The 25,990-nt window shown below is 40.4% G+C and overlaps 1 protein-coding gene across 4 annotated transcripts in view; it reads right to left on the bottom strand.

Annotated features, from left to right (window-relative positions):
- Positions 1–706: 706 nt before the first annotated feature.
- The window catches only part of Ptprz1 (protein tyrosine phosphatase receptor type Z1), a 176,712-nt gene continuing 151,428 nt past the window's right edge, over positions 707–25,990 (bottom strand). For all 4 annotated transcript variants that reach the window (XM_087901872.1, XM_087901873.1, XM_087901874.1 and 1 more), the window contains 13 exons: positions 24,018–24,100; positions 22,201–22,335; positions 20,903–21,037; positions 20,298–20,461; positions 18,580–18,715; positions 16,805–16,951; positions 11,723–11,816; positions 11,314–11,387; positions 9,964–10,092; positions 8,506–8,652; positions 4,795–4,937; positions 3,973–4,108; positions 707–1,650 (listed from right to left, as the gene is read on the bottom strand). In XM_087901872.1, coding sequence (XP_087757998.1) covers positions 1,510–1,650; positions 3,973–4,108; positions 4,795–4,937; positions 8,506–8,652; positions 9,964–10,092; positions 11,314–11,387; positions 11,723–11,816; positions 16,805–16,951; positions 18,580–18,715; positions 20,298–20,461; positions 20,903–21,037; positions 22,201–22,335; positions 24,018–24,100 — 1,664 coding nt within the window. In that variant the 3' untranslated portion in view covers positions 707–1,509. The remainder of the gene's footprint in view (positions 1,651–3,972; positions 4,109–4,794; positions 4,938–8,505; positions 8,653–9,963; positions 10,093–11,313; positions 11,388–11,722; positions 11,817–16,804; positions 16,952–18,579; positions 18,716–20,297; positions 20,462–20,902; positions 21,038–22,200; positions 22,336–24,017; positions 24,101–25,990) is intronic.

The raw sequence follows: 25,990 nt of genomic DNA, 5'->3' as shown, positions 1-25,990 counted from the left end.
ATACAGATTAATAGAAATGGGTTAACCTAATATGTAAGAGTTAGCCAATAAGAAGTAAGAGCTAATGGGCCAAGCAGTGATTTAACTAATACAGTTTCTGTGTGGTTATTTCAGGGCTAAGCTAGCTGGGTGGCCGGGACGAACAAACAGGCCCTCCTGCAACAGTCTTGAACTCAAAATCATAACATTTTGTGAGATCCCTGAGTATCACTGGGAGCACAGTTTGGGAACTGTCTTAGTTAGGGTTTTTATTGCTGTGAAGAGATACCAGGACCATGGCAACTCTATAAGGTAAGACATTTAATTGGGATGGTTCACTTAGAGTGTCAGAGGTTCAGCCTATTCTTATCATGCTGGAGAGGATGGAGGCATGTAGGCAGAGGGATTGCTGGCTGCATGTTGACCAGAAGGCAGTAGGAAGTTGACTGACTGACTGGGCAATATCCTGCACACAGGAAACCTCAAATCCTGCCCCAACAGTGACATATTTCCTCCAACAAGGCCATATCCACCCATTGCAGCCATGTCTCCAATTAGTGCCACTCCCTACGAGACTGTGGGTTCAATTACATTCAGACTTTGATAGGAACCACACGTTGATACTCTGTCTCATTTCTTTGAGCTTTGCACTTTTCCTCAGTGGAACCCATGTTTGCAATTTTCTCCCACACATCGGTCAGCACAACAGTCCACCAGTGAACACGAGTTAATGGCAATATATTTATTTTTGCAACTCCTTGGATAAAAACCATTCAAGGAACGTTTGGTAAGGTGTTATTCCCATAAAAACATCTTTTAAAACAAGTGGGTTTCTATTTCTCACAAGAGTTAAAATGACATGCGGAAACAAGGTTAGTGCCTTGGCTAGCACAGTACAACTTTAGAAGACATATGGAGTAAGTAAGACCAGAGAATTAACTACGTCATCAACCTCAAGTACACCACTAGAAAACTCACACAGTAGTAAAATATAAAAATCTACAATTATAAATATAAATTTGGTCCATGAAGACATCATAGCAGTATTTACATAAGTTTCTAGATCACTCCTCCTTCAGGTGAATACTGCAGTTGTAAAATGTTGGATGATATCGGGGATGAAGTGATTGACTTACAATCTACTATATTAAAAGTTATATTTCTAGCAAACCTGATGATTGCTACAAATACAGCTAAAAATTTGACACTTAGAAACAAACGTTTTCCAAGGATGGTGATTCCTATCATCTATAAATTGAATTTTTTTTCTGTTAAAATCAATATGGAAAAAAATACCATAATTCAATTCTTAGAAATCCTGTAAAATTCAATCATTTTAGTTTCAACATAATAAGTGAATTACAAGAAGTCTTTCAAAAAGGCACACATTGTTAATGGTGTCAATTTGGCAGCAGAATGAGTTACCATCACGTCACGGGAAGTAAACAGACAACAGAACTGACTCATGTTTTCTAACTTTAGAAAGATGAGAACAAAGCTTAGACTGGATTGTCCTTCACCCTTTCGGTGTTAAACCAAAGACTCCAGGCTTTCAGCTATATTTCCATCAGGCAAAGCTGCACCATTACTATCCAGAGAGGCAGATGGATTTTCTTCCTGCCTTGTGCTGACGAGGCTGAGGACCACTTTGTAGAGAAACTGATAATGTTCCTAGAAAACACAGAGAGGGAAATCACAGACAGGAAAAAGCCCCACAGAGACATGAATTTGCTTAAGCCAGGAATGATTTCAGATACATTTTGGCACTGTTCATAGAAGATCACAGGGCTGTATTAAGGGTTTGTGCTCAATGGAGGTGCACAATTTACATTTCGTTTTTACCTATTTGGCTATGTCAAAATTTTTTTAAAAAAGTTTTGTAATGAATGAGCAAGTGGACATTGTACTTGGAGGAGAAGCCCCTGCACATCAGACAGTCATAAGCACTCAGTTCTTATTCCTTTGATTTCTGCGGTCGGAAGATGATGCAAATGCAGTTCATCGGTGCTCAGCATTTATAGTCTTTTCAAAAGCAACATCTTTCTTTCCTAGTCTCATAAACCTGAAACTGGTATTGAACACACCATGTAGCTGAGGATGATCTGAGACTCTTGTCCCTGCCTCCCAAGTCATAGAACTATTCATCCAAGTTTTGTGGGGATCAAAACTTGTTCCTTGTGCTCTTTAAGGAAGCATTCTACTAACTGAGTCATACACCCCAACCCTCAAAGATACGCATCTTACATTCCTTTAATCACTGTGTAACCAGATGTTTCTGTGCGTCCACAGAAAGGGCTCAACAATGACTGTAGTATATCACCAGAGCGTAGCACCGTGACCGGACACACTGCTCAGCAAATGGGCTTCACACTCTATCATTTTGCCTGGTGTGATGGACTGCCCTGAGAAAAGGAATTTCATGCTACCAAATGATCCTTCGATGAGTCCCTTATCTGTAATCAGCTAAGAAGATGACAGTGACACCAGTACTTCGAAATCTTCCTGAGACTCTCACCAAGCTTCTCATTACTTTGCCACAATAATAACAACTTTCAGGTTATTTCTAAGCTAAACAGTGGAACCGGAGGTGGTGTGTCTCTTTCTTGATTGTCATGGCTCCTTCCTCTTAAAAACACCCAGGAATTAGTTATTGGTCAATTTAAGATCCTGGGTTTACTAGGAGTTTTAGCTGGGGTCATCCTTGTGGATTCTTGGGGAATTCCATAGCACCAGGATTCTCCCCAACCCTACAGTGGCTCTCTCTATCAAGTTCTCTCTTTCATTGCTCTCCCACTGCATCCCTCCCCTGCCACCATCCTGTTCCCTCATGTTCTCATTCCCCTTCATGGTCCTTCCCTGCCCCCAGTTTACCCAAGAGATTTTATTTAATTCTCCATTTCAGGGCAATCCATGTATCCCTCTTAAAGTCCTCCTGGCTAAGCTTTTCTGGAGCTGTGGGCTGTAGTCTGGTTATCCTTTGTTTTACATCTAATTAGTATCCACTTATGAGTGAGTACATATAGTAGAGAGGGTGCCTGAACTGTCCTGCCCCTGTAGTCACATTGGTGAATAGCCAGCCCAACTATCATCATAGAGTCTTCATTCAGTAACTGATGAAACCAGACGCAGAGATCTACAACCAAGCACCAGGTCGAGTTTTGGGAATCCAAATGAAGAGAGGGAGGAGGGAATATATGAGCAAGGGAGGTCAAGATCATGCAGGGGAACTCCACACAGACAGCAGAACAAAAACTCTGAACTGGCAGCTGTGCAGCCTCCATGGCACAAACTAAGCCCTCCATATGTGGGAGACAGTGGTGAAGCTTGGACTATTTGAGGAGTCCCTGGCATCCGGTTCAGGATCTATCCCTGGTGCATGACCTAGCTTGATGCAGCCCATTCCCTATAGTGGGATGCCATGCTTAGCCTTAATGCAGGGAGTAGGGGGTTGGTCCTGCCCCAACTTAACGTGCCAGACTTTGTTGAGCCCTTACCCATTGGAAGGACTGGACTGGAGGTGGGCTGGGGGAAGGGGGAGCAGGAGCAAGAACTGTGGTTAGAATGTAAAATGAAACTTTAAAAGTTAATTAATTAAAAAAGCAAAAGAAACCCAAAAAATCAATAAAAAAATAAAACAAACAAAAAAAGAACTGGATTTGGCTAGAGAAGAGTTAATAGTTCTACCCTTTAAGCCTTTGAGATGTTCTGTGAAGGCCCTACTTGAGCCCCAGGAATAAAAGTCCATAGTTGGCTGAAGAAATCAATTTGTGGGTAATTCTACTAAAGATATTACTGTTCACAATGAATCCTGTAAAAAGGGATGGTGTGACTTAGATTTTTTTTTTTTAATCTGCCAGTCTTCTACAAGGTGCAGATTTGTAATTTAGCTTGAATGTTACCAACCACTGTGATTTTCCTTATATAGGATAAAAAGGCTTTAGTACCATCTAGGAAGTGATATTTCAAAAATGAAAGATGAGGTTCATCACTTACGATGTCAGTGAAGACTCCTGGTCTCATTAAATTGATCATCTTGGCTACTTGATAAACATCCATGGAATTTTCTTTTTCTAGTTGGTGCATAAGTGTTGTCAGAGCACAGAAAGTTCCTGCTGTTACCCCTCCATGCCTTGCAGGAAAGAAAAAAGGCAAAGACTCCATTCAGATGCATCAAATGCCTTTGTGACAGAGAGCACAGTCATGAAATGGCATGTCTTTCCTTCTTTTTATTGTGCAAGAATTAAGGTTGAACTGGACAGAGTGCCAAGTGCTCATGCAGTTAATAGCAAAGTCCTTTATAGAAGCTTTACTGTTTGCATAAGCATTGTTATTTTTATTCTATTAAAGGGGCATATAAAACATGTTTGACTGAAGTTATAATATATATACTATATACCTTATAGAATAGCTATATAATACAATTATAGCATTTTTCATTGTTACATAAACAAAAAAATCATTAGATAAAGAGTTCTCTTTCAGAAAAAACAGAAACAAAACCAACAAGAAACATCAAACAATAGTCATTTTTACTCCTTTCTCAAGAAGTAAACATTGAGACATATCCTGGGTTAGCTTCCAGTGCTGAAAATGTGTCTCATCTCAAAAAATGCCCCCGCTATAAAGTGTAAGAGCAGATTCTATGTTCATATCTAAGTCTTTTGCCTTTACCAGAAGTTACAAAAGGGAAAATATTCTGTGTCACCTTTGATGATAAACGAATCCACCCTGGCTGAATCAGCACATGGGCACAAAGCACCAGGCTGGTCCGAGGACAAGAGAAGCATGCATATACCCAGAGACTGTGAAACTTACTCATCGTGAACAATCATGGGCCCATCCCTGTTGGCAGCTTCTTCTTTGATAATACTTATAAGCTCAAATGTTTTACTAATGGGACCATCTGGGTTTGGCCATTTGGGGCACTGAAAATGCCTTACTTCCAGAACATAATCATCCTACAAGAAGAAAGAGAAAATTAGTGTTTTTAAAGGAGTAATGCTGGCTAGTGAGAGTTTATCATGAGTGGAACAATTGGAAAAAAATTAGAATTAAAGATAGATGGTGAAAGCAAATATCATCTCTCATTGTGGAAGGAGAAAATCATTGCAATGGAACATTAACCATGAGTAGATCTATCTATTCAGCAGAATTAAAAAAAAAATCATTATCTCCATTTTAGTCCTTTGTGTGTGTGGGAGTGTGCATGCATACATTTGTGTGGGCTCACATGGAGGTAAAAGATTGATATTAAGTGTCTACAGTTTTTCTCTACCTTATTCTTTGAAACAGCATCTTTCATCTGGAGCTTACTGATTTGGACTAAACTGGTTGGACAGCAAACCCTTGGTATCTTCCTATCTCTGCCTCCCCAGTGCTGCGAATTCAAGCATTCACTACTGTGCCTGGCTTGGAATTGAACTTAGGTTCTTATGCTTCCCTGGGGAGCTCTTTACCATTGGACTATCTTCCCAACCCCTCCTTGTTCTAAAAAGAAATCTTACTTGTAGGTGAATCATAAAATGCTAATAAACCATGAAGGCATGCCACAAAGCTAAGTCTGCTTTGCTAAATTTTAAGTTAGAGAGGTAAATCTTCAGTGTTAAAGTTTATTTGGAATCAGCACAGGGATTTTGAAACTCCAGCAGTACTCGTCAGAATGAGATGAGACACCACAATGGTAAAACATCTGGGAAGGGGGTGGAGGTCCCCTCTGAACCCCAGTCCCATTTTCATTTTATATGACTAACCAGACTATGTCACATGAAATAAACCTCCAGCCTCCAGTTTCCCAAAGGGAACTTGACGAAATGCTAGATTTGAAAACAAATGTCTCAAAATCAGTTTTATGCAGTAAATGTAAACTTCCCTGACAACCAAAATACTATTAACGAAGAAAATAAAGTCATGTATTGACTCATCAAATATCAATAATTATTATAAACTAAAAAATGAAGGGATTTCCATGTTAACAGAGGGGGCAATGAGGAGCCCAATGGAAAGAGGTGGTGACAGTAGGAACAAGTCCATACATACTAGACGTGTGGCTGAGCTAGTCCTACTGGTTTGTAAGTGCTGGGACACTAGGACAGTGATATTGTATGGAAAATATAAGTGTGCTCTTGACTTGAAAAAAGGAATATAAAAAATAAAGGTAAGATACAAAGCATGTAGCAAACGATGCCACATAAGAAAGAGTGTCTTGATTTCAGACATATCTTGTGGTGGTTTTCAGTCTGTTTTAGGTGCAAAGAATAGAATCCAGGGATGCCTGCATGCTAAACCTTCATTCTGCCACTGAACCGCATCTTCGACCCCCAATAGGATTTTTCTTAACAGTAAATGTTAAGTGATAGATTCTTTATAATAAAATGCGTGAGGTAATAAAATCCACATGAATTAGGCTTGTAAATCTTCATTTACAAAAAAAGAAATAAAAATTTAAAATTACACAAAAGAATATTTGCAACATATGTAGCTGGAAAGAGATTAATAGCTAGACTCTAAAAAAGACACCACATAAGTCAATAAGTCAATTGTTAAGGCTCTAATGGAAACTTGGGCAAAATCCCTGAGGACTTACCACTAGAAATTAATTACCAATGTGATGGCCAATACATTTTTGGAAAGATATTCATCTTCATTTTCAACAAGGAAAATTCAAACTAATGGAGCAAAAAATGTTATTTCAACCCCAACACAAGCAGTGGGGAGAAGAGTCCAGGTTTCCTGTGGGCTCTAAATGGGAGGCCAATAGGCCCACTTTTCCAACAATCACAACATTGAAAAGTTGAAAGTGCTGATTCTCCATGACCCTAAGGGATCCCTGGGTGGATCCATGAAAAATTTGCATATGAGTAAACACATTCGGTGAGGTACCACTTGAAATAACAAAAATCTGAACAAAACAAAATGAAGCAAAAAGACCAAAAAACCAACTTCAAACAAGTAGTGGCCTAAATATAAGAAAGAGAAACCATACTGGATATGTTGACAGCAGAAGCAAACAGAATTGACTCCTACCCAATTATGGGAATAAATGTCATCAATGTTATAATGAGGCAAAAAAGCAAATAGTGGAAAAATATACATCATTTATGTAAAGGTCAAGATATAAAGTTGAAACAACAGAATCTTAAAGAAAACAGAGATAAAAGGAGAAATTACGAAGTAAGTCAAGAGAATTCGGGAAGAGGTTACTATATCTGAAGGGAAGACAGCATGGATGAGTAGGGACATGAAGGATCTTCAAGGTCAAGGTTAGGTTCCTTTACTGAACTCAGTAGCCAGTAGTCACTTACTGTATCACTGTACTATATTATATATACTATGTTAAAAATAGTCTTTTTAAAAAATAAACAGCTACCCAGATCTTGACTTTTGTCATTTAACAAACTTAATGGATGTTGAAGTGAGTCTGATCCAGACAGCATCATCTTTCACCTCTTTACCAACCTCAAATGCTATGACTTTTAGGCGACAGTAGCCATGAATGAAGTGAATGGAAATGCCTATTTTATCTTGTCTTCCCAATCATTGCTTTAGAACTACCTGTCATTTCTGAACTGGCTTTCTGGGGATTAGGTCACTAACGGCATTTGATTTACATATTTGAGATGCAGTGAACTGGAATCAGTCGGGAATGCTTATATTTAGTGTGTTTTCTGTGTAATACTAGGAAAAAGCTGTATTTCCTAAGGCTGAGCTAGGCAACGAGAAGGATCGGATAATCAGTAGAACAAGATAATGGATCTCTAATGAATATTTTCTTGAAACTAGCCTTGTTACTAACTGTGGAGACCTATAGGAAGAAAGTATGACAGTGTGCTCATTTTAAAACAAAAGAATTAGAATAAGGACCTGGAAAGAGGGGTTTGCAGTTAAGAAAACTAGCAGCTCTTCAGAGGACAATTCCTAGCACCCACATGATGACTCACAGCCACCTGCAGCTCCTATTCTAGGGGATTTGATGCCTTCTTTTGGCCTCCATGGGAACTGCATGCATGTGGTGTATAGACATATAAGTAGATAAGGCACCCATTTGCAGAAAATAAAAAATAAATCTCAAAGTAAAGATAATTAAAATTACATTTTTAAAAAAAATTCAACTTAAGTTCTGTCAGCAACCAATCTGGAATAAAAGAGAAATCTTTGCTTTTCTGGGTACACAGAGTTAAGAATTGTCTAGTTTAGCTAAGATTAATGGTTTGATGATTCTGTAAGATTTTGGAAGTTAAAACGATAAGTAAAGGAACATTGGCTAGTTCTGGAATTTTGTGAGTTTGTAAGAAATCGGAATCCTTTCCACTTCTAAAAAAGACAAGATTTCCTGAGTGATTGGGAACATGGGGATCATGGGAGAGGGTAGAAGGGAAGTGGGAGGAAGGGAGGGGAAAAGAGAAAAATAAACAGTTCAATAAAAACCATTAAAAAAGAATTCTAAAAACAAAAAAGAAAGATTCCCAAGTTAGCACATGTCTCACACATTCGCAGGATATGTGTTCATCCATTAACCTGTCTCCGTACCTGTGTTGCTTCTAAGATGAAGTCTTGAACTATCAGTTTTTCCTCATTCGACAGGCATTTGTGTTCCTCAGACATAAGCGTGACTTTGAAGCTTTCACAGTTGATGGGCTCATCTTTATTTGGCCAGTAAACAAATTCATCTTCTGCCTGAAGGAGACCAAGGAAGGGCACAGACTTTCAGACTGGCGCATTGGTCTGATTGCGAAATAAGATCCTTAGTTGGCATATGAGTTTCAAATCAAAATTTTCTTTAAATAATAAAATTTACCATCAAAATGACCTTGATATATTAATCCAGCTTGGATTTATGTGTAAAATAAAACCTCACACCACCCAAACTATTGCCAAGGTGTTTTGTGCTCTTGACTCAACAGTAGCATCAGTGAGCCTGTTGCTTCTCTAACTGACAACTGAGCAGGACCGGCAAAGCAAGAGCTCATCAGTTTCTAGCATGATTTGGAATCTCTGTGACTTTAGATACGCGAACTGGGTATGATGGTTAATTAAGTATATATGCAAAGCCGAGTCAAACATTAATGTTGACTAAGTCTTTAGGTTTGAAAAACAGAGAGAGAAGAGTGAATGTGCCACTGATATTCTGATTCTGAAAACGCTCTTCCTTTACAAGTTTACATTTTTTTTTAAAAAAAAATGAAGCTTTCCAGTAAGGACATGAGAGGAGCTCACGGGGCACCGTTCTAGCTGAGAAGCTGAGGTGAGAGCAGCTCGCGGAGGAGGGTTTATTCTTCTTTGGGGCTATGGCACTTGTAGGGTGCCCATCTTCCATTGGACAGTGATGGATCCATGCATATATGGTCAGCAATATTTGTAGTGAATTCTTTAAAAAAAAACACTTCAAGTTGGGAGAGGTGCATGTTGGGAAAATCCAGGAGTTGGGGGTGAGCCTATTTCACTTTATACTGTATGAAATTCTCAAAGAATAAATTTGAAAGTTTCCTAAATCTCCCTCTTCTTCATAAATAGACTCACACTACCAAATTGACATGGAAAAGCCTTGGTTGACATTATTAAGAGAATGCAACTACTTCTTCAACTATGTCTTCATGGGATTTTAAACAAAATAATAAAATAAAACCAGAAACTTAAATGGGATTTTCAACACAATGTTATGTATTTTATCTTAAAAATGCAAATAGAAGAGTAAAGACTTGTGTCATTTGTGGTTGCAATCCTGATGTGCTTACGTAGTGTCACCAATGCATCTTTAGCAATTTTAATCTGCTTCATTAGATCTCTCATTCATTACTTCAGTCCAGTGGGTCTATATAACCAATCCAGCCCAGCAAAGCATGATTCCAGTGAGATTAGTCTATTAGGTAGAAATAAGATTACCTTTTGTGTGTGTGTGTGTGTGTGTGTGTGTGTGTGTGCATGGTGGGCTTCTGGCTATTGCAATATTATGTTTTCCTTGTAAGAAATGAACCAAAAGTGACCTACCATGTTTTGACCATCTGGAATCATCACCACCAGCTGGGCATTATGATCCCATATCATTCTCCAGAAGTCCTTAATGGTGTGCAGAAGGGGATGCTGGGTGATGATAAATTCATTGCTCTGGTAATAACCCTACAAAACCAAAGACAAGATAAAAGAACTCTGATAGGACTAGGCAGAGAAGCATGTTTTGTGTTAAAGTCGTGTATTTAATTGTAGATAGAGTGTTAAAATAATACTGTGTTACAACTAGCATTTGCTGGGTACTGGTCTATTTGCTAGGTATAGTTTCCTTCATATTAAAGAATTGATGAGATGGAGATAGAAACCATAATTTCCATTTTAAAAGTGACCAAACTGGGATAAAATTAAGTGTTGTGTACAAGTTTATTTTAAGAAATGCTATGATCAGAAGAAGCAGAAGTACCAATGGCTTGTGCACATGCGTCTTGCACTAGGTAGAGTGGAAATCCATGACGGAGTTTATAATCTTTATTGTCCACAAGCCCCTGGCATCAGAATACTAAATCTCACACCTCTTCACCCTAGGTTACCTTCCATGTCCTGGCCTCATGGCTGCCTCCCCTATGAGAAGAATCAGAAAGGCTTCTTTCTGATTATACTTATGAAGCCTGGAAAGTGGAGTAACTGGATCAAATGACTTCCATGCTGTGTACTGTGTGGTCTTTCACTACTTCCACGGACTCATCTGAAGTGGGGTGTGTTCGACAGTGGTATCTGCACATCTCCTTGTTCCCCACATGCATATTCTTTAGTCATGTCTCTGCTGGCTAACTAGAACAATGGCTTGGGCATTAAGATTAGGACTCTTTCATTTGAAACCAAGCTGTGTGACTGACCATCCTGCGATGTTAATAAAGGATCATAAAATCATCAAAGCACCCAGCAGACAACCTCATTGTAGAAGACCATTAGAAATCCAATAGCTCAAGTGAATCCAGTATATAGGGAAGAGACATGGTGAAAACCTGAGGTGCTAACTATAGTGAATTTGAGCTTCGTGTGTCCTGCTAATGTGTCCTGTCTCTGCCACAGATTTGTGCAGAAGAATGAACATATATGATTTATATTTGTTCATTAGCTTTGAATGGTGAATTTGAGACCCTGTGCTTCCTTATTAATTTTGGTTGAGATTTCTTCAGTCCCAGCACACATGAAAACCTCAAGGTATGCTGGTATTCCTCTGGTCACTAAAAACTGTGTGCCATAATTATTATATTGGACTGATATCCTATAGGCGCTGTTGTTGCATAAGGGAGCCAGCCTGCTCTGCTGTTAATTCTGGTAACACGCAGGCTGCTGGTAAGCTCTCCCATGATGTCTCTGACTTACCATGATATAGGATGCATTGATGTAGTCCGTGCCTTCCCCACTCAGGGATGAAATGCCCACCCTTGATCTCTCCACTGGAACACAGAACATTCCCAAGTAAACAAACATGCTCACTGTGATTAGCCACTTTCCCCCAACAACTCCCAAATGTTAACCAAAGTTGCACTTCTCAACGAGAGTCTTTGACGGTTAAACTAATTGGCTAACTAGTTGTTAAAGTCAACTAGTTAAAGTCAAGTTTTACATTCTTGATAAGACGCCAAATAATCACATACTGAGTATAATTAAAACAATATAACAACAGACACATCATTATGATTAGTACACATGTCTATTACAATAGACGTGCGGGCCTTTTGTTACGGAAATAAAAACCCGAGTGGATTTCTCAGGATTCCGTGTGACGTACCCGGAATGATGGAGGACGCTCTGTTCTTCTCCCGGTTGCACTGCTTCAGAGCTGCCGAGTAATCGCTCTGAAGAATATTGGACTGACTCAGAAGCTGACATAGGAGGCAAGGAAGAGTGCAGGTCATTTTACACACGGCACCAGATGCCCGAACAACACACCAACAACCCCTCGACAGAAGAAGGACACTGCAAACATGGCTGACTTGTTTCCTAGGGCTTGCATTAAGCCTCTTTCTAGTCAAGTCCAGAAGTATCTAGGCTGTACTTCAAGAACTTTCATTATGAGAGAGTCCTCTGGATGGCATCCATGGTGGCCCTGTGTCCTCCATTTACACTAATTACTTTCACTGGTGTTAACCAGTTACTTAATTTCTGGAATGAATCCTATAAACTACTTCATCAGGATGCTAAAGGGTATACTGTTGGTTTTCGGTGACTGAAACCTTAAATACCATTTTATTGACACTGCCCTATAAATGCTTTATACACACACCTTCTTGGTACCAATAATTATGTGTTCTATAAAGTAGATGGGCTGATTCTCCACCTAGATTTTTTTTCCCCCACCAATATTTGGAAATCAGTGTTTCTTAAAAATCTGGCAATGCCTTATTTCCTACTCCCATCTTTACAGTATGTTTTTACTTAAGGTTAGAAAATACTTCTAGGGGGCTAGAGAGATGGCTCAGTGGCAAAGAGCACTGACTGCTCTTCCAGAAGACCACAGTTCAATTCCCAGCACCCACATGGCAGCTTACAAGTTTCTGTAACTCCAAGATGTGACACTCTCACATGGTCATACATGCAGACAAAATGTCAATGCGCATAAAATAAAAATAGATAAATTATTTTAAAAAGGGAAAAATATTTCTAAAGTCTTAATCATGTTCTATCACCCCCTTCCATTTTTTAAAATAGGGTTTCACTCCGTAGCCCAGGCTGATGTTGAATCTGTGACAATCCTTATGCCTCAGAATCTTGAGTGCTAGGATTCCGGGTGTGGATCATCACATCCAGCATGTTTCTACTTAGCTTGTGAATATTTCCCCTTCCTGCCTCAAGGGCAGACTTGTCCCTGCTCTTGTGTTTTCTCTCTGTTGCCAGCCTGGGAGGCTGTACATTCCTTTACAAGCACATCTGTTATGTAAACCACTGAGGTCTTTCTACTTCATTACCCAGCCCTTCCCCTGTGTTCTCAATCCTACCTCTGCACTTACTAAGGTTCTTTGCAAATTCCAATTTTCTTCCTTCACAAGAATAAATAACATAAAATCTGTCCTACCCTCTAAGATTGTGTTTCCTGATAACTATCTATCTTTATTATTCCTTTCAGAGCCAAGTTTTTAAAAGGTGATATTTTTATTCATGTATGTGTATATGTATGTGCATGTGTGCGCATTTCTCTGTGTGCATGCCAAATGTGTTCAGGAGCCCATAAAAAAAACAGAAAACGATATTATATTCGTTGGAGCTGTAGTTGTAGTAGTTGAGACCCAAACTTAGGTACTCTGGAAGAGCAACAATCAATCTTAACTGCTGAGACATCTCTACGGACTTCAGAAACCCACATTTTAAAAAGAGTTATGTGACTGTTCTCTGCTTCCTCGATATAGTTAGTTTATAAAGCTGATTTTTTAAAGCTTGGTGCACAAAGAGACGGCATCATCAGAACATTTTCATATACATATGCCAATATATTTTGTTCTAATTGTCCCCCCTAATGCCTTCTCCTTCCTCTCGCCTGCCTCTTGCTGTGTCCTCTCCATTTGGTTTGTAACTGTGTTATCTGGTTTCAATGCCCCACTTCTCTGACATAGCTCTTGCAAAAGTTAAGCCCCATTGCCTTCTGCACAAGAATTCCTTTGTTATCAGCATTTGCTACCTCTTCATATATCTCTCTGCTTGAAATCCTACTTTCTTTAGATTCTTTTATCTCTCACTACTTCTTATTCTCTCTTGCCTTCCATTTACCCCTCTTAACACCTTTCATCCCTGCTTTTTTGAAGTACTGGGGTTTGAGCCTAGGGCATGGTGCATGCAAGGTAAGAGCTCTCTCATTGAGCTGTATCTCTACACCTTCTCCCAAACCTTCTTAAATGCCTCATTTTTAGTAATCATCTTACCCAGATCCAAGACTTCAAATAAGCATCTCCAAGTTGGTCCAGGCTTTTTCTTCAGGCTTGATCTCTTACCATTTAAATGCAGTATTAAGTTATATGCTACACATGTTAACTGAAGCATGCTCTACTATTGTTTGGTTATGGTTTGAATGTGCTCCTAAAGGCTTCATGTGTTTCAATTTAATCCCTGCTGGGAGGTATTGAGAGCGTGAAAACTGAGGTCAGCTATGGTGTATAGAGGTGGAGATTTGGGGAGGTGACTAGGATTACATTAAGTCTTTAGGTTACAGCTCCCATGAGTGAATCCTAGTAGCTTTATTTTATAAAATGTGGAGAGTTTTACACACACACACACACACACACACACACACACACACACACAGAGAGAGAGAGAGAGAGAGAGAGAGAGAGACACGGACGTGCGTGCGCTTTTCATGTTGCCAGGTGATGTTCTGAGGAACTTGAGACTTTGTCGTTTAGCAAAAAAGCCATTACTAAATGTGACTCCTTGTACCATGTGTCCATAGAATCACAAGCCCAAGGAAACTTTTTGTTTGTAGAGTCCTGTACCTCAGTCATTTGATTTAACAATGCACATCTTGCTAATGTGCCTCTAGTAATTCACAGTTACATAGACACACAGGTGATCTGAGCATCTTGTCCTCCACCACACCCTGTGTTTGCATGCCTTCTCTCTTGAATTCTCAGTCACAGAGACCATCGCCCCCTCCCACGTAACAGAGTCTGAGCTATTATAGTTGACTTTTCTCCTTTGTAAATGTTTGACTTGTCTTACAAGTCAAACGAGTTCTCTTCTGGATGCACACAGTCAGTCCCTAAGTTGCACCCTCATCTATGCACCTACAGAATCCTTTCCTTCCACAACGGGACTTCCCAGAGTTCTGGGTTTGTCTACTTTCTTCTCTTTCTCTCTCATCAGGATGCAAGCACCATGAGAGCGAGAGTTGAATGTGCTCTTTTAATTTTTAAAAATGTATTTTAATTTAAATTATGTGTATGTGTATGTGTGGTTACATGCATATGTGAGTTCAGGTATCTGAGGAGTCCAAAAGAGGGTGCTGGATTCCCTAAAGCTGAAGCCACAGGCAGTTTATAAGTTGCCCATGGTTTGTGCTGTGAACGAATGTGGGTCCTTAGCTAGAGCAGCTCAGATCTCCCAACTGTTGAGCCTTCTCTCCAGCTGCTTCTTTACTGTGTGAGTGTGTGTATGTGTGTGTGTATGTGTTTATATAGAGGCTGGAGGTTGACACCAGATATCTTTGTCAGAAGTTCATCTTTCCTGTGTGATCTCTAACTGAACCTGGACCTCACTGATCAAGTTAGACTGATGAGACAGCGAGCCTAGAGATGCACAGGAACCTGCTTCCACAGCCTGGATTACAGGGCCCACACCACTTATGTGAAGCTTCTCCCATGGGGCTGGGGATGCAAATACACACTCTCATGTTCATGCAGCAAGCACTTAACCAACTGAGCCATTGCCTCAGCCCACAAGTTCATAGTTCAGTACTAACCACTGAAGCCTGCCATCTAATAGTTATCTGATAAATATTTATAGACCAGACATGCAATTTGTTTCAAAGAACATTTTCTTTGTATGAACTTGAATGAATACTGTTTTTAATAAGACAGTATACCTTTACACCTGCGTTTCCATGCTTATATTGTGAACAGGAACAAAAAAGCCAAATCTCTTTTCTGAAGAATGTTTAAGTTTTATTTCTGTTTCAACCCTGACTAATTCATCTTAAGTCGTATCAATTCTCTTATGTGACTGTGCAGTGGGTTAATCATATTTAAGTGAAATTATATTGACAACAGGTATAACTTTAAAATTAGGATGTGAGATTTCCTTTTATCTCTGTAAAGGTTATGCTTGCCAGCTAATTTTCATGCTTTATGTTTCTTTATTATTTCTAAAAACCAGACTGTGTACTTTCTCCAACACATCCCTTTGTGACCCACATAGGCCTGCTGAGCAAGACACGGCATCATTCTGAAAACAAAGTCTGAGGTCAGCAGTCATCCCAATCTTTCTCTTCCGTTCCCAGAGCACAAAAGTGAAGCTCCAGGAAGGTAGAGGTAGGGGCTGATGGTTGGCACACTATGTTGTGGGCTAGGCAAAGAGTAAGCAGAACAGATCTCAATCTAAGGCTTCTGAGCCTTTCCCAGGGTCTTCTCAATTCTCCCCAGATAGTCTCTCCTTAGAAAGTAACCCTGTTTCTCCTAAAACCCTGAGAAGCTTAAGGATAGCGTGGGTTGTGTGCAGGGAAAGTACAGCCCTCATTCCCAGTCTGAGCCAGCACCTTCTCTGGTACGAGATGCAGGTCGGCTAGCACACACTTTCTGAAATCTTTGCAAAGTTATTTCCAAAAGTCAGAGCACTAGCATTTTGGAAATACGGGAACAAACAAAGCACGCCCCCCTCCCTCATGGTTTTCCGCTGCGAGACTGGTGAGTGAGAGAAACCGGGGTTGAGGCAGCTATTGTGGGTAGGTGACCTGCTCTAGCCCGAGGGTTTCAAGTGAGACACAGGTTGTCTCCAAGAGTAGCAGGAAACGCCTGAGCCACTGCTCTTGTGCTGAAGTGGTCTGGTTCTTTTGAAAGCAGAAAGAGTACTTCTCTAGTTTGTATTCTGAGTCCTGTCTGTTCATTCTGTAATTCTGCGTCCTTCTTTCCTGGGTCACATCTGCATGTATCAAAGTTAGTCCACGGTTTCTGACAACTTTTCTTCTTGCTACTAGAATTAAGCGTCTCTTTAAAATCTACCTCGAGGCCCCTTAACCTATTGTAAGGAACAAGGGTGATTCAAACGCAAAGCCATTGTTCCAGCAACACTCCCAACTCCTCCACGTGGGCCGTGTCTAGTCAAATGAGGAGCTACAGAGACATTCAGTTCTGTAGTAACAGCAGAGAGGCATTGAAGCAAGCAAACTCACCTGGAATTGTTTTTCTAATTTTGTCTTCCCTGTTGGTCCAGGTATGAGGAGTGTATTGACATAGGAATGAATGTGGCTGTCCGGCACCTCTGTTTCTTTGCTGAGTATGGCCTCAACCAGTGTATCGTGAATGAAGACATACTGCTCCTGAGAAAACAATGGTGACAGGAACATTGCTTTAGATTTTCTAGGTATAAAAGCAGAAAGTTGCTAGCGTTCAACAAAATGGCCGTGAGAGGTCTTGCTGAAGATTGCTAATGGCTAAAAAGCAGACGGGAGAAGAGGGGTTCCAGAGAGAAACAACATCCCTCTCTGCTTGTCCCACGTCGATTGTGGAGACAAGGACAGAAAACTTGCAAGGGTAAAGCAAAGCCCTCGCCCTCCTGCAGTCTCGAACCTCACCAGAAGCTCTGGGGGCGGGGGAGTGCTTCTCATGGGAAGCACTTTGCTCTCCAGGTAGCCTGTCACATACTAGCAAAGTAGGCTCCTGGGGTTAGGTATGCTGTCATTGCAACACAAATCCAGACATTCCTGGGAGGAGGAACTCTCAATCGAGGAATTGTTTTCCTCAGATTAGCCTGTGGGTGTGTCTGTGGGGGTATTTTCTTGATTGTGAATGGATGTAAGAGGGTCCACCCCACGCCACTGTGGGTGATGCTATCCCAGGGCAGGTAGGTGTTGGCGGTATAAAAAGGCAGCTATGGGAGTTAGGGGAATATACTTCAGTTCCTTCCCTGTCTTCTGTGGACGGTGGACTGTAACCTGTAAGCCAAACCAAACTTTTCCTCCCAAGTGGTTCTGGTCACAGTGTTTTGTCACAGGAACAGGGAACAAAGTGGAGCAATTGGGTTCAAGTTTGTCTAGTTCGTATTCAAAGACTCTCCTATATTTCATTAGTTAGACTTCTCTCTGGTCCTGTCTAGCAGAAAGTCATGGCAATGATGGAATTTGGTTTTATTTTATTTTATTTTATTTTATTTTATTTTTGTTTCTAGCCACATGTCTCCTTATTCTTAAGGAATCATAACTTTCAATCTACACTCATTTTCGTTTGAAAATAGGAAAGAACAACACACAGATCTTTCAACTCTGCCCTGTCTTATATTTGATCATGTATTTTAAATAAAAGCAAGCGACTCCATCAATTGCCCGTGTTGAGCAGCTTTCGGTGTTTGCCCACATGGGTGGATGTTGACCGTTCTGCTAATTCTGAGGCTTTACCATAGCTCGTGCCATCTGAAAGTCCTCAGTTTCTCACAAAATGGGCAGAATTTAGCTGGCCTCGTCATGACTGATTTGTAACTTACTGTTAGAGGTCAAATTGTATTTCCTTGAAAGCTAAAGAGAAGCTCAGTGCAGGAATACCCCTGCATATAGTCTCACAGATAGCAGTACCACAGGTATAATTAACTTAGAGTGGTGACGGGCATTCATAGTAGAGGAGGGAAGTTTAGGCACAGAAGGAAGAAAGCCATGAAGAGACAGAGGGAGAAATCAGAATAATGTTCCTATAATCAAAGATACACGCAGCCCCCAGAATCCAAAACAAGGTCAGAAAGCACACACCTCTCCAAGCTTCTGAAGGACCGAAGCCCTGCGAAAACTTCACTGACAGGTTTTTTTTTCTGAATTCAGACTGTAGCAATTACATTTCTATCAGTGTCACCTTTACTCTAAGTAGTCCGTCCTTCTAGCCACTCTCAGAGACTAACACACCTAGACTTCAGTGACACCTCCACACTTTAGATTACTAAAGTATATTTAAAAAGTCATACCTCTGTTTGCACCAAATAATTTCTTTGTGAACGAATGTGTTTCAAGAAGCCAAATATGTTGACGGTTCCTTCATGTTGGATCTGTTGCAACATGCTGTCAAGCACAATATATGTGCCCGTTCTCCCCACGCCAGCACTGATCAGAGGGAAAGAAAGGAACATTTCAGTGGCAAGTACAGGAGTCTGAAAGCAGGTCACTATTAGCTGTCATGTTGAGAAAAACAGCTCCATTCCCCAAGAAAATAAGTCACATGTAAACTTAGTGATCTAAAATTGGAGAGTTTGATAGTTTGGGCTAATGCTTTAAAATAAATAAGTTTACTTTTTGGTTGTTTCTGCTGTGGGTCACATTGCAAGGCTACCTGGCTGTTCCTGTGGGATGTTTCAAAAATAGTTCCAAGAGTTATTGTTGTCTGTCTACTCTACAAGGAAATATTATGCATTGGGGTACGGGAGTAAAGCAGACATTAAGTTTGAGAGAAGTGAAAACGTCAGCTTCAGCAGATCTGAAAGGCAAAGGTCCCAGGGTCTGTGCTGCCAAGCAGACATGTTTGCAAAGGTTTTGACACTAATGAGAAAAGAGAATTCGATGGGGCTTTCAGCTGAAAATTTCATCTCCGAGAGGCTACAAAGAATAAAGCTCAGCTCCTGCCATTTCTAAAGAACCATTATCGCCCCCCCTTCTTCAGAGCTTCTGTCTGAGGGACAGAATCCAGGCAGGGCTTCTTTTCAAAAGTCCCCACAAGTACTACAGTTCGAATTAGCACCTGTTCTGCACAATAGTCAGGCCCTTGTCCCTTTGCTGAGAGACAATCCCTGACCTTCAGAAGCCCACTTCCTTGCATTCTCTGGTTTTCTTCAGTTTATTGTCAGGCTACCAGATTAAAAACCGCCAGGATCAACCTCTCCAACTTCATCTGAGAATAAGACCAAGTAGGTGATTAAAATGTGTCAGATGAGCTGTGTATCAAAGTCGCTTCTGTGAAAACACAGCCCCTGCTTCTCCACAAATATTGCATGGAGAAGTGAAAGTGATTTTGGCAGTGATGAAGCTTGTCATACTTGTTTAGTATTAGCTTTGATTATTTTAACTGCAAAACATTAAAGTGACATCTCTAGTACAAACTGTTCTCCTTTTCTCCCCCGCCCAGTTGTGTTATTTCTATTATCAGCCTCCTCTTGGAAAGTCTAGTTCTCGGGCAACAATGAATTGCTGATAGAGTCAGCGTGACTTTCAAGAAGCTGGGAAAACAAGAAAGGGATTTGGGGGGGGGCAAAGTATTTAAAAAATATCAGGTTTATCTTGCTAAATTTCTCCTCGTTTGAGTGCCTTGCTTTCTCTAATATAGAAACCTGGCATGATAAATTCTACAGCAGATTAAGTCAGGACAGGGATGATATTTTAAGCATTTTCATCCTATGGTGTTGTGTGCTGCTAACAGATGTTTAGGAGGAAAACAGCACTGTCCCTAACTCACGCAGTTAATAAGCTGCAATCCAATTCAGATAGAGTAACACCTGCTGCTGTGACATTTCCAGCCTTCCAGTTGTGAGTCTAGCCTGCTCGGTCTTACTGGTCAGTGCTTATGAGGCTGGGAAAATAATTTAACTTCCCCTACTGCATGAAATCACTTCTGGTTTGGGAAAGTGGCTCATTCAGCCCCCCCGTGTCAGCATAAGCAATCCTGTGCACTTAGAAGCACATCTTCGGGGCTCACCTGCAGTGGACGACAACGGGCCCCACCGCATGGCGCTTGGCCTGGGCAGCCTTTCTCACAAAGGTCAGCACTGGCAAGGAGTACTCTGGAACGCCCATGTCAGGCCACTGAGTGTAATGGTACTGCGTGACTAGGCGCCCACTGGATCTTCCTTTCTGGGAGCCCTGGAAGAGTTCAGACAGCTGAGAGCAGCAATAAGAATTATGTGTATTTATGATATACAGTATATACCAGCCAGAGCCACTTTGGAAGAGAGAACATCAATTGAGAAAATGCCTCACCACAATGGTCTATGGGCATGGCCTATGGTGCATTTTCCTTATTGATGATTGATGTGGGAGGACCCAGCTCCCTGTGGGCAGTACCACCCCTGGGCTGGTGGTCCCGGGTACTATAAGAAAACAGGTTGAGGAAGCCATGAGGAGCAAGATAATATACAGCTTTCCTCTATGGCCTCTGCATCAGGCCCCTGCCTTTCGTTCCTTATCAGACTTCCCTCAGTGATGGACTGTTGCCTGGAGTCATAAACTGAAATGAACCCTTTCTTCACCAAGCTTTTGGTCATGGTGCTTTCATCACAGCAACAGAAACCCTAAAACAATTACCTTTTTTATCTTTGTGTTTCGTAGAGTGAAATTCCTCACAGTATAGTAAGCAAGCACCTGAACATTCTTCTGGTTGACTAGGAAGCTTCCATATTCTTCACTACCATCAGTAGGCCAGTACTGGTCACATTTTCTCTGTAAAAGAAAAACATAAGTATGTAATTTTCATGTTTCAAACATCCACTGGGCATATCACTCTTGAAAACAGTAAAGGTCTGGGACAGTGACATGAATGGACTCTTCATTATTATTTCTGTATATTCTCTTATGTCTATGGGTGCTTTCATACACGTTTCATACATGCACAGCTATGCACCACTCGTGTGTCTTGTGCCCACAGAGGCCAGAAAATGACACTGGGTGCTCTAGAACTGAAGTTACAGATGGCTGTGAACTGCCATGTGGGTGCTGGGACTCAACCTGGGTCCTCTGGAAGAAGAGCCAGTCCATTCATTTCTCCAACCCTATCACTGAGCTCCGACACTTCTTGACTATTTTCTCTTTTTTCCTAAGCAATGACAAATCAGTTTTAGATGATTCAGAGACATAATCTCAGGTCTGAAAGACATCTCCTATGATCTAATACCATGTTCCACCTTTCAGACAAGGGAAGTAAAACAGGAGCACTGGGTTACTATAGGCTCAGCACTCAAATCTAGGTTCCACGAATTGAAACCTACTTTGTTCTTCATTGGTTTTCGTGAGTTCAATTTACTTTTCTTTATATTATGAATAATGCATTGAAGAAGTAGATTACTTGACCTGATGAGAAAACATTTTCATTGATAATGGCAACTATTTCCTTTGAGTTGTCATGATACTAGAATGAATACTGTGGGCCTAGAGAACTGGTTAGCAGTTAAGAGCAATTGTTGCTCTTCCAGAGGACCTGGGGTTCAATTTCTAGCAACCACATAGCAACTCACAAACTGCAATTCCAGTACCTGGTGATCCAATGCCCTCTTCTGGTCTTCACAAACACAGGGCATGTGTGCGCAGATGTACACATAGGCAAAACACCCATACATATAAGATAAAAATAATTAGGAAGAATACAATTATCTTTCATAATTCTTTCTGGTTTCTAATATTGACTATATCAGATATTAGAAGCAGCTGGGAATGATTTCATAGCCCTGCCATTCCAGGGAGGTAGAGGTAGAGGGGATTAGGAAATCAAGATCAACTTTGTAGAGAGTTTGCAGTTAGCCTGGGTTACATGAAACCATGTCTTAGAAAATAAAACAAAATAAAGCTATCTACTTAAAAGCACTGCTAACTGACAGATGACTACATACTCTTCCTTTCTCCACAAGGTTTGTTATCATAACAATGACTTCCACATTGTGCTCCCATATCATTCTCCAGAAGTCTTCTGCTGTGGACTTCAGTGGACCCTGGGCAGCAATGTAGGCCTTTGGCCTGTTGTAGCCCTGGAGAAACAAATCGCAAGTATGCCTTGTTATGTAAATTACACACTTGTTTTAAACTGTGGAATCTAAGGTCAATACCCCTTTTCAACATCAGGAAACTACATAAATAACTTGCAAAGCTGTAGAACATTGATGATACTAATAAAGATAGTAACTTGCCTTCAACTTTAACTTTTTGGAAAAGTTAATGAGTTCTCTTTAGACAGCTACAGACTGACATCTCTGCTCCAGAGGCATTTGGTTCAAAACTTTTGCTGTGCTTAAAGTCTGGTCCTTAATTGTGTTATTTTGAGATGTTTTTCAGGCAATAAGACTCAGTTAAGAAAGTGTTAGAATTATGACCTCTTTCTTCTCCTTGGGGACACTGAGCCTAGCTAATCATTAACAGATGTCTCTTAAGAAGCAGGCAGTGTTGTACTGAAGCTTTGCAAACATTGTACAAAACGGAAGCATCAGCCCTGACTTGGTGATGTGGAAACCGAATCTCAGAGAAATTAAATGACTGTCCAGTATCATTGCTAGTCAGTGACAGAGTTGGAATTATAAGCACTTATACCTTCCAAGCCTACATTGTTTTGACACACAAATGGCTTCCCCTGGAAGGAAGAAATGGATGCTTATTATGAATAGGTAGAAACTCACTTCTCTGAACTCAGTGTTGAATGTAGCCTTAACATAAAGATGCTGGCCTGTGAGAACAGAGCCAGCAACATAACAGAGTTCTGCTAACATCCAGTTGATCCCGTTGGGTAATTAAGTTCTGGCATTATCTACTGTTCCGAAGAATGCCACAAAGCTGATGCCATGAGGTTGCCCAAAACCACAGAGACTGAATACTGGCTTCATAATATCATTTGCCTATTGTTTAGTACTACCATTAAGATTTTTCATTTAGATTTATTGATCATCTGTGATATACGTAACAGTATATCACATAGTTCCTGTTTCAGGAACTATGAGAAAATTCAAACTAAGTATAAGGCCTATACCCTCATTATGGAGTTATCAGTCTATCTGAATATCCATATTCTATCTGGAGTGTATTTTCAGCCTGAATTCTTCCCTTGGTGTGGGAAGTCCTTCTGTATATGTGTTGCTTTTATTGGTTAATGAATAAAGCTGTTTTGGCCAGTGGCTTAGCAGAATAGAGCTAGGCGGGAAACCTAAATTGAATGCTGGGAGAAAGAAGATGGAGTCAGGGAGAAGCCATGTAACTGCCAGAGGAGACAGATGCCAGAACTTTGCCTGATAAGCCACAGTCACGTGGCAATACACAGATTAATAGAAATAAGCTAATTTATGATATAAGAGCTAGCTAGAAAGATGCTTAAGATATTGGCCAAACAGTATTGCAAATAATATAGTTTCTGGGTGACTATTTCGGGTCTGAGCAGCAGGAACAAATGAGCAGCCTCTGCCAACATTCCCTCTCTTAGAAAATAACAGAAGAATAGTATTAGTTAACTCAAAGACCTATAGCCATAGGTTCTTAAAATTTATTCAGTCTTTTGTAATTTCATTATATCAGATAACATTTATTATATAATATATATTATAATATATATGTATACACACATACACACATACACACACACACACACACACACACACACATATATATGGCATAAGAAAATTCAGGGCTTTACAAAATTTCCATAAAATTGTAAGTCAAATATACTTACATCAACATAATTGGCATTTATGTAGTCAGTCAGCTTTCCATCTTTTTCAGCTAGTTGTGCAAGCTTAACCCTGCTATGATCATCTGGAACAACAATAACAATAAAGAATATATTTCACTAAAGCACAGACTTCTCTCCATAATAAAGATCTTCTATATTTGCACATAATTTTATTGTAAAATTAAATTCAACAGAAAATAATATATGATCATAATTCTGGGTCATTTGACAAATGTAACCAAGACAAATGGACAAAGATCTCAGATTTAAGAGTTTTTCATGCAGTGAGGCTAGAATACCCAGAAAGTGACATGCAGGTGCCAAGAAGGAGGTAGTAGTACCAAGAGAAATGTGAAGTAGACACTATAGTGGTGTAAAGAAGTGGTTCTCAACCTGTGGGTCATGGTCCCCATTGGGTCACATAGCATGTATTTACATTATGATTCATAACGGTAGCAAAATTACAGTTATGAAGTAGCAATCAAATAATTTTATCGTGGGAGGGTCACCACCACAAGAGAAACCTTATTGAAGGATCACAGCATTAGGAAGGTTGAGAACTACTGGCATAAGGCAATAACCAAAGTTTTCAGAGAACCTGGAATCTGGCGTTGGTGTCTTAGATGGATTTTAAAAATGGTCCAGGGATTCAGAATTATGGTATAATTAATAAAAACCTCCAGAGACAGATATCGGGGTTTAACCTGAAGACCAGAAAAGCAAAGCAGCCAGCCACGGGTTCTTTTCTCTACCTCAGTCCGAATATGGTGACCCTATTTCGAGAAATCCTAAGAATGAGATTGAGCCTGAGAACTGTCTCCTCTCATCTTATATTCCTCTGTAGTGCTGGGATTAAAGGTGTGTGCCACCACCGCCTGGTCTGTAAGGCTGACCAGGGTGGCTGTTTTACTCTCTGATCTTCAGGCAGGCTCTATTTATTAAAATACAAATGAAACGTCACAACAGGGGATAGTGGTGTGCCACTTGAGAGAAGAGGGATGGGAGTATCTCAAAGAGTAAAGACGGGCAGTGAATACTGAACAGAAAGTTGGAAGAGGGAGAAACAGCAGGGAGGGAAGCAGAGGGACCCTTTGGAGTTTCTGGGAAGGGCTTGAAACAAGGACAAGTAAGTAAACACTGATCAAACTGTAGCAGTTCTATGAAAATGCCTGACACCGAGGCTTCCCCGACAATAGCAGACTATATGTGTACAGAGAGTTGTGGCTCCTGAAAAATGGGTCTGGACACCAGGCTGACCTGTTTCCAGATTCTGAGTCTAACACATTTTATTAAAATTGGGGTTGTTTTTCTTCATTTCTAAAATAGAGCTGTTAGTCCCTGTTTTTGCAGGGTTATTTAGGTGGGAAATAAGATAGTACTATTTTCAGTGTTAAGGAAATAGCAGGTGTTTAACAAATGTCAATCTCTGTTCCTTCTTAATGTAACCAGGATAACTGTCTCAGGGGAAGAAACAAACCCATAGTAGAACCTTCTGCTAAACAGTAAATACTTGTTTGAAAGGAAGGAAGTATCTATGCAAACTGCTGAAGAGAACATGATAATTAAATGGAGGAACATGAAGTCTTACAGGCTGGACTGGATCCAGAATTTAAGTGACCTTGTAGTAATACATGTGGTTAGGAAGCCATCCAACCATCACAGGTGAAAAGATTGAAGTTTTTACATTTTTCCTCTTAGAGGGAAGAATGAACAGGAAACCAGATTTCAAGATGTAGAGGAAATATTCTACAGACTACCAAAGGAGAAACACATACACCAACCCAGTCATAAAGCCTTTGATCTACAATGCTGTCCTCCCTTTCAAAATATGCTACAGTAATGGTGGCACAAAGCTTGCAGAAGTAATGAATCAATGTCTGAGTTGACCTAAGGCCCACTCAGTGAGATGGCACCCATACCAGACACTGCTTTGATGATCAAAAATCAGAGGCGAGATAGCCCAGATACTACTG

Source organism: Myodes glareolus, chromosome 25 (genome assembly GCF_982192425.1).
Source record: "Myodes glareolus chromosome 25, mMyoGla1.1, whole genome shotgun sequence".
Lineage (NCBI taxonomy): Eukaryota > Metazoa > Chordata > Mammalia > Rodentia > Cricetidae > Myodes > Myodes glareolus.
This window is presented reverse-complemented; position numbering and strand designations above follow the sequence as displayed.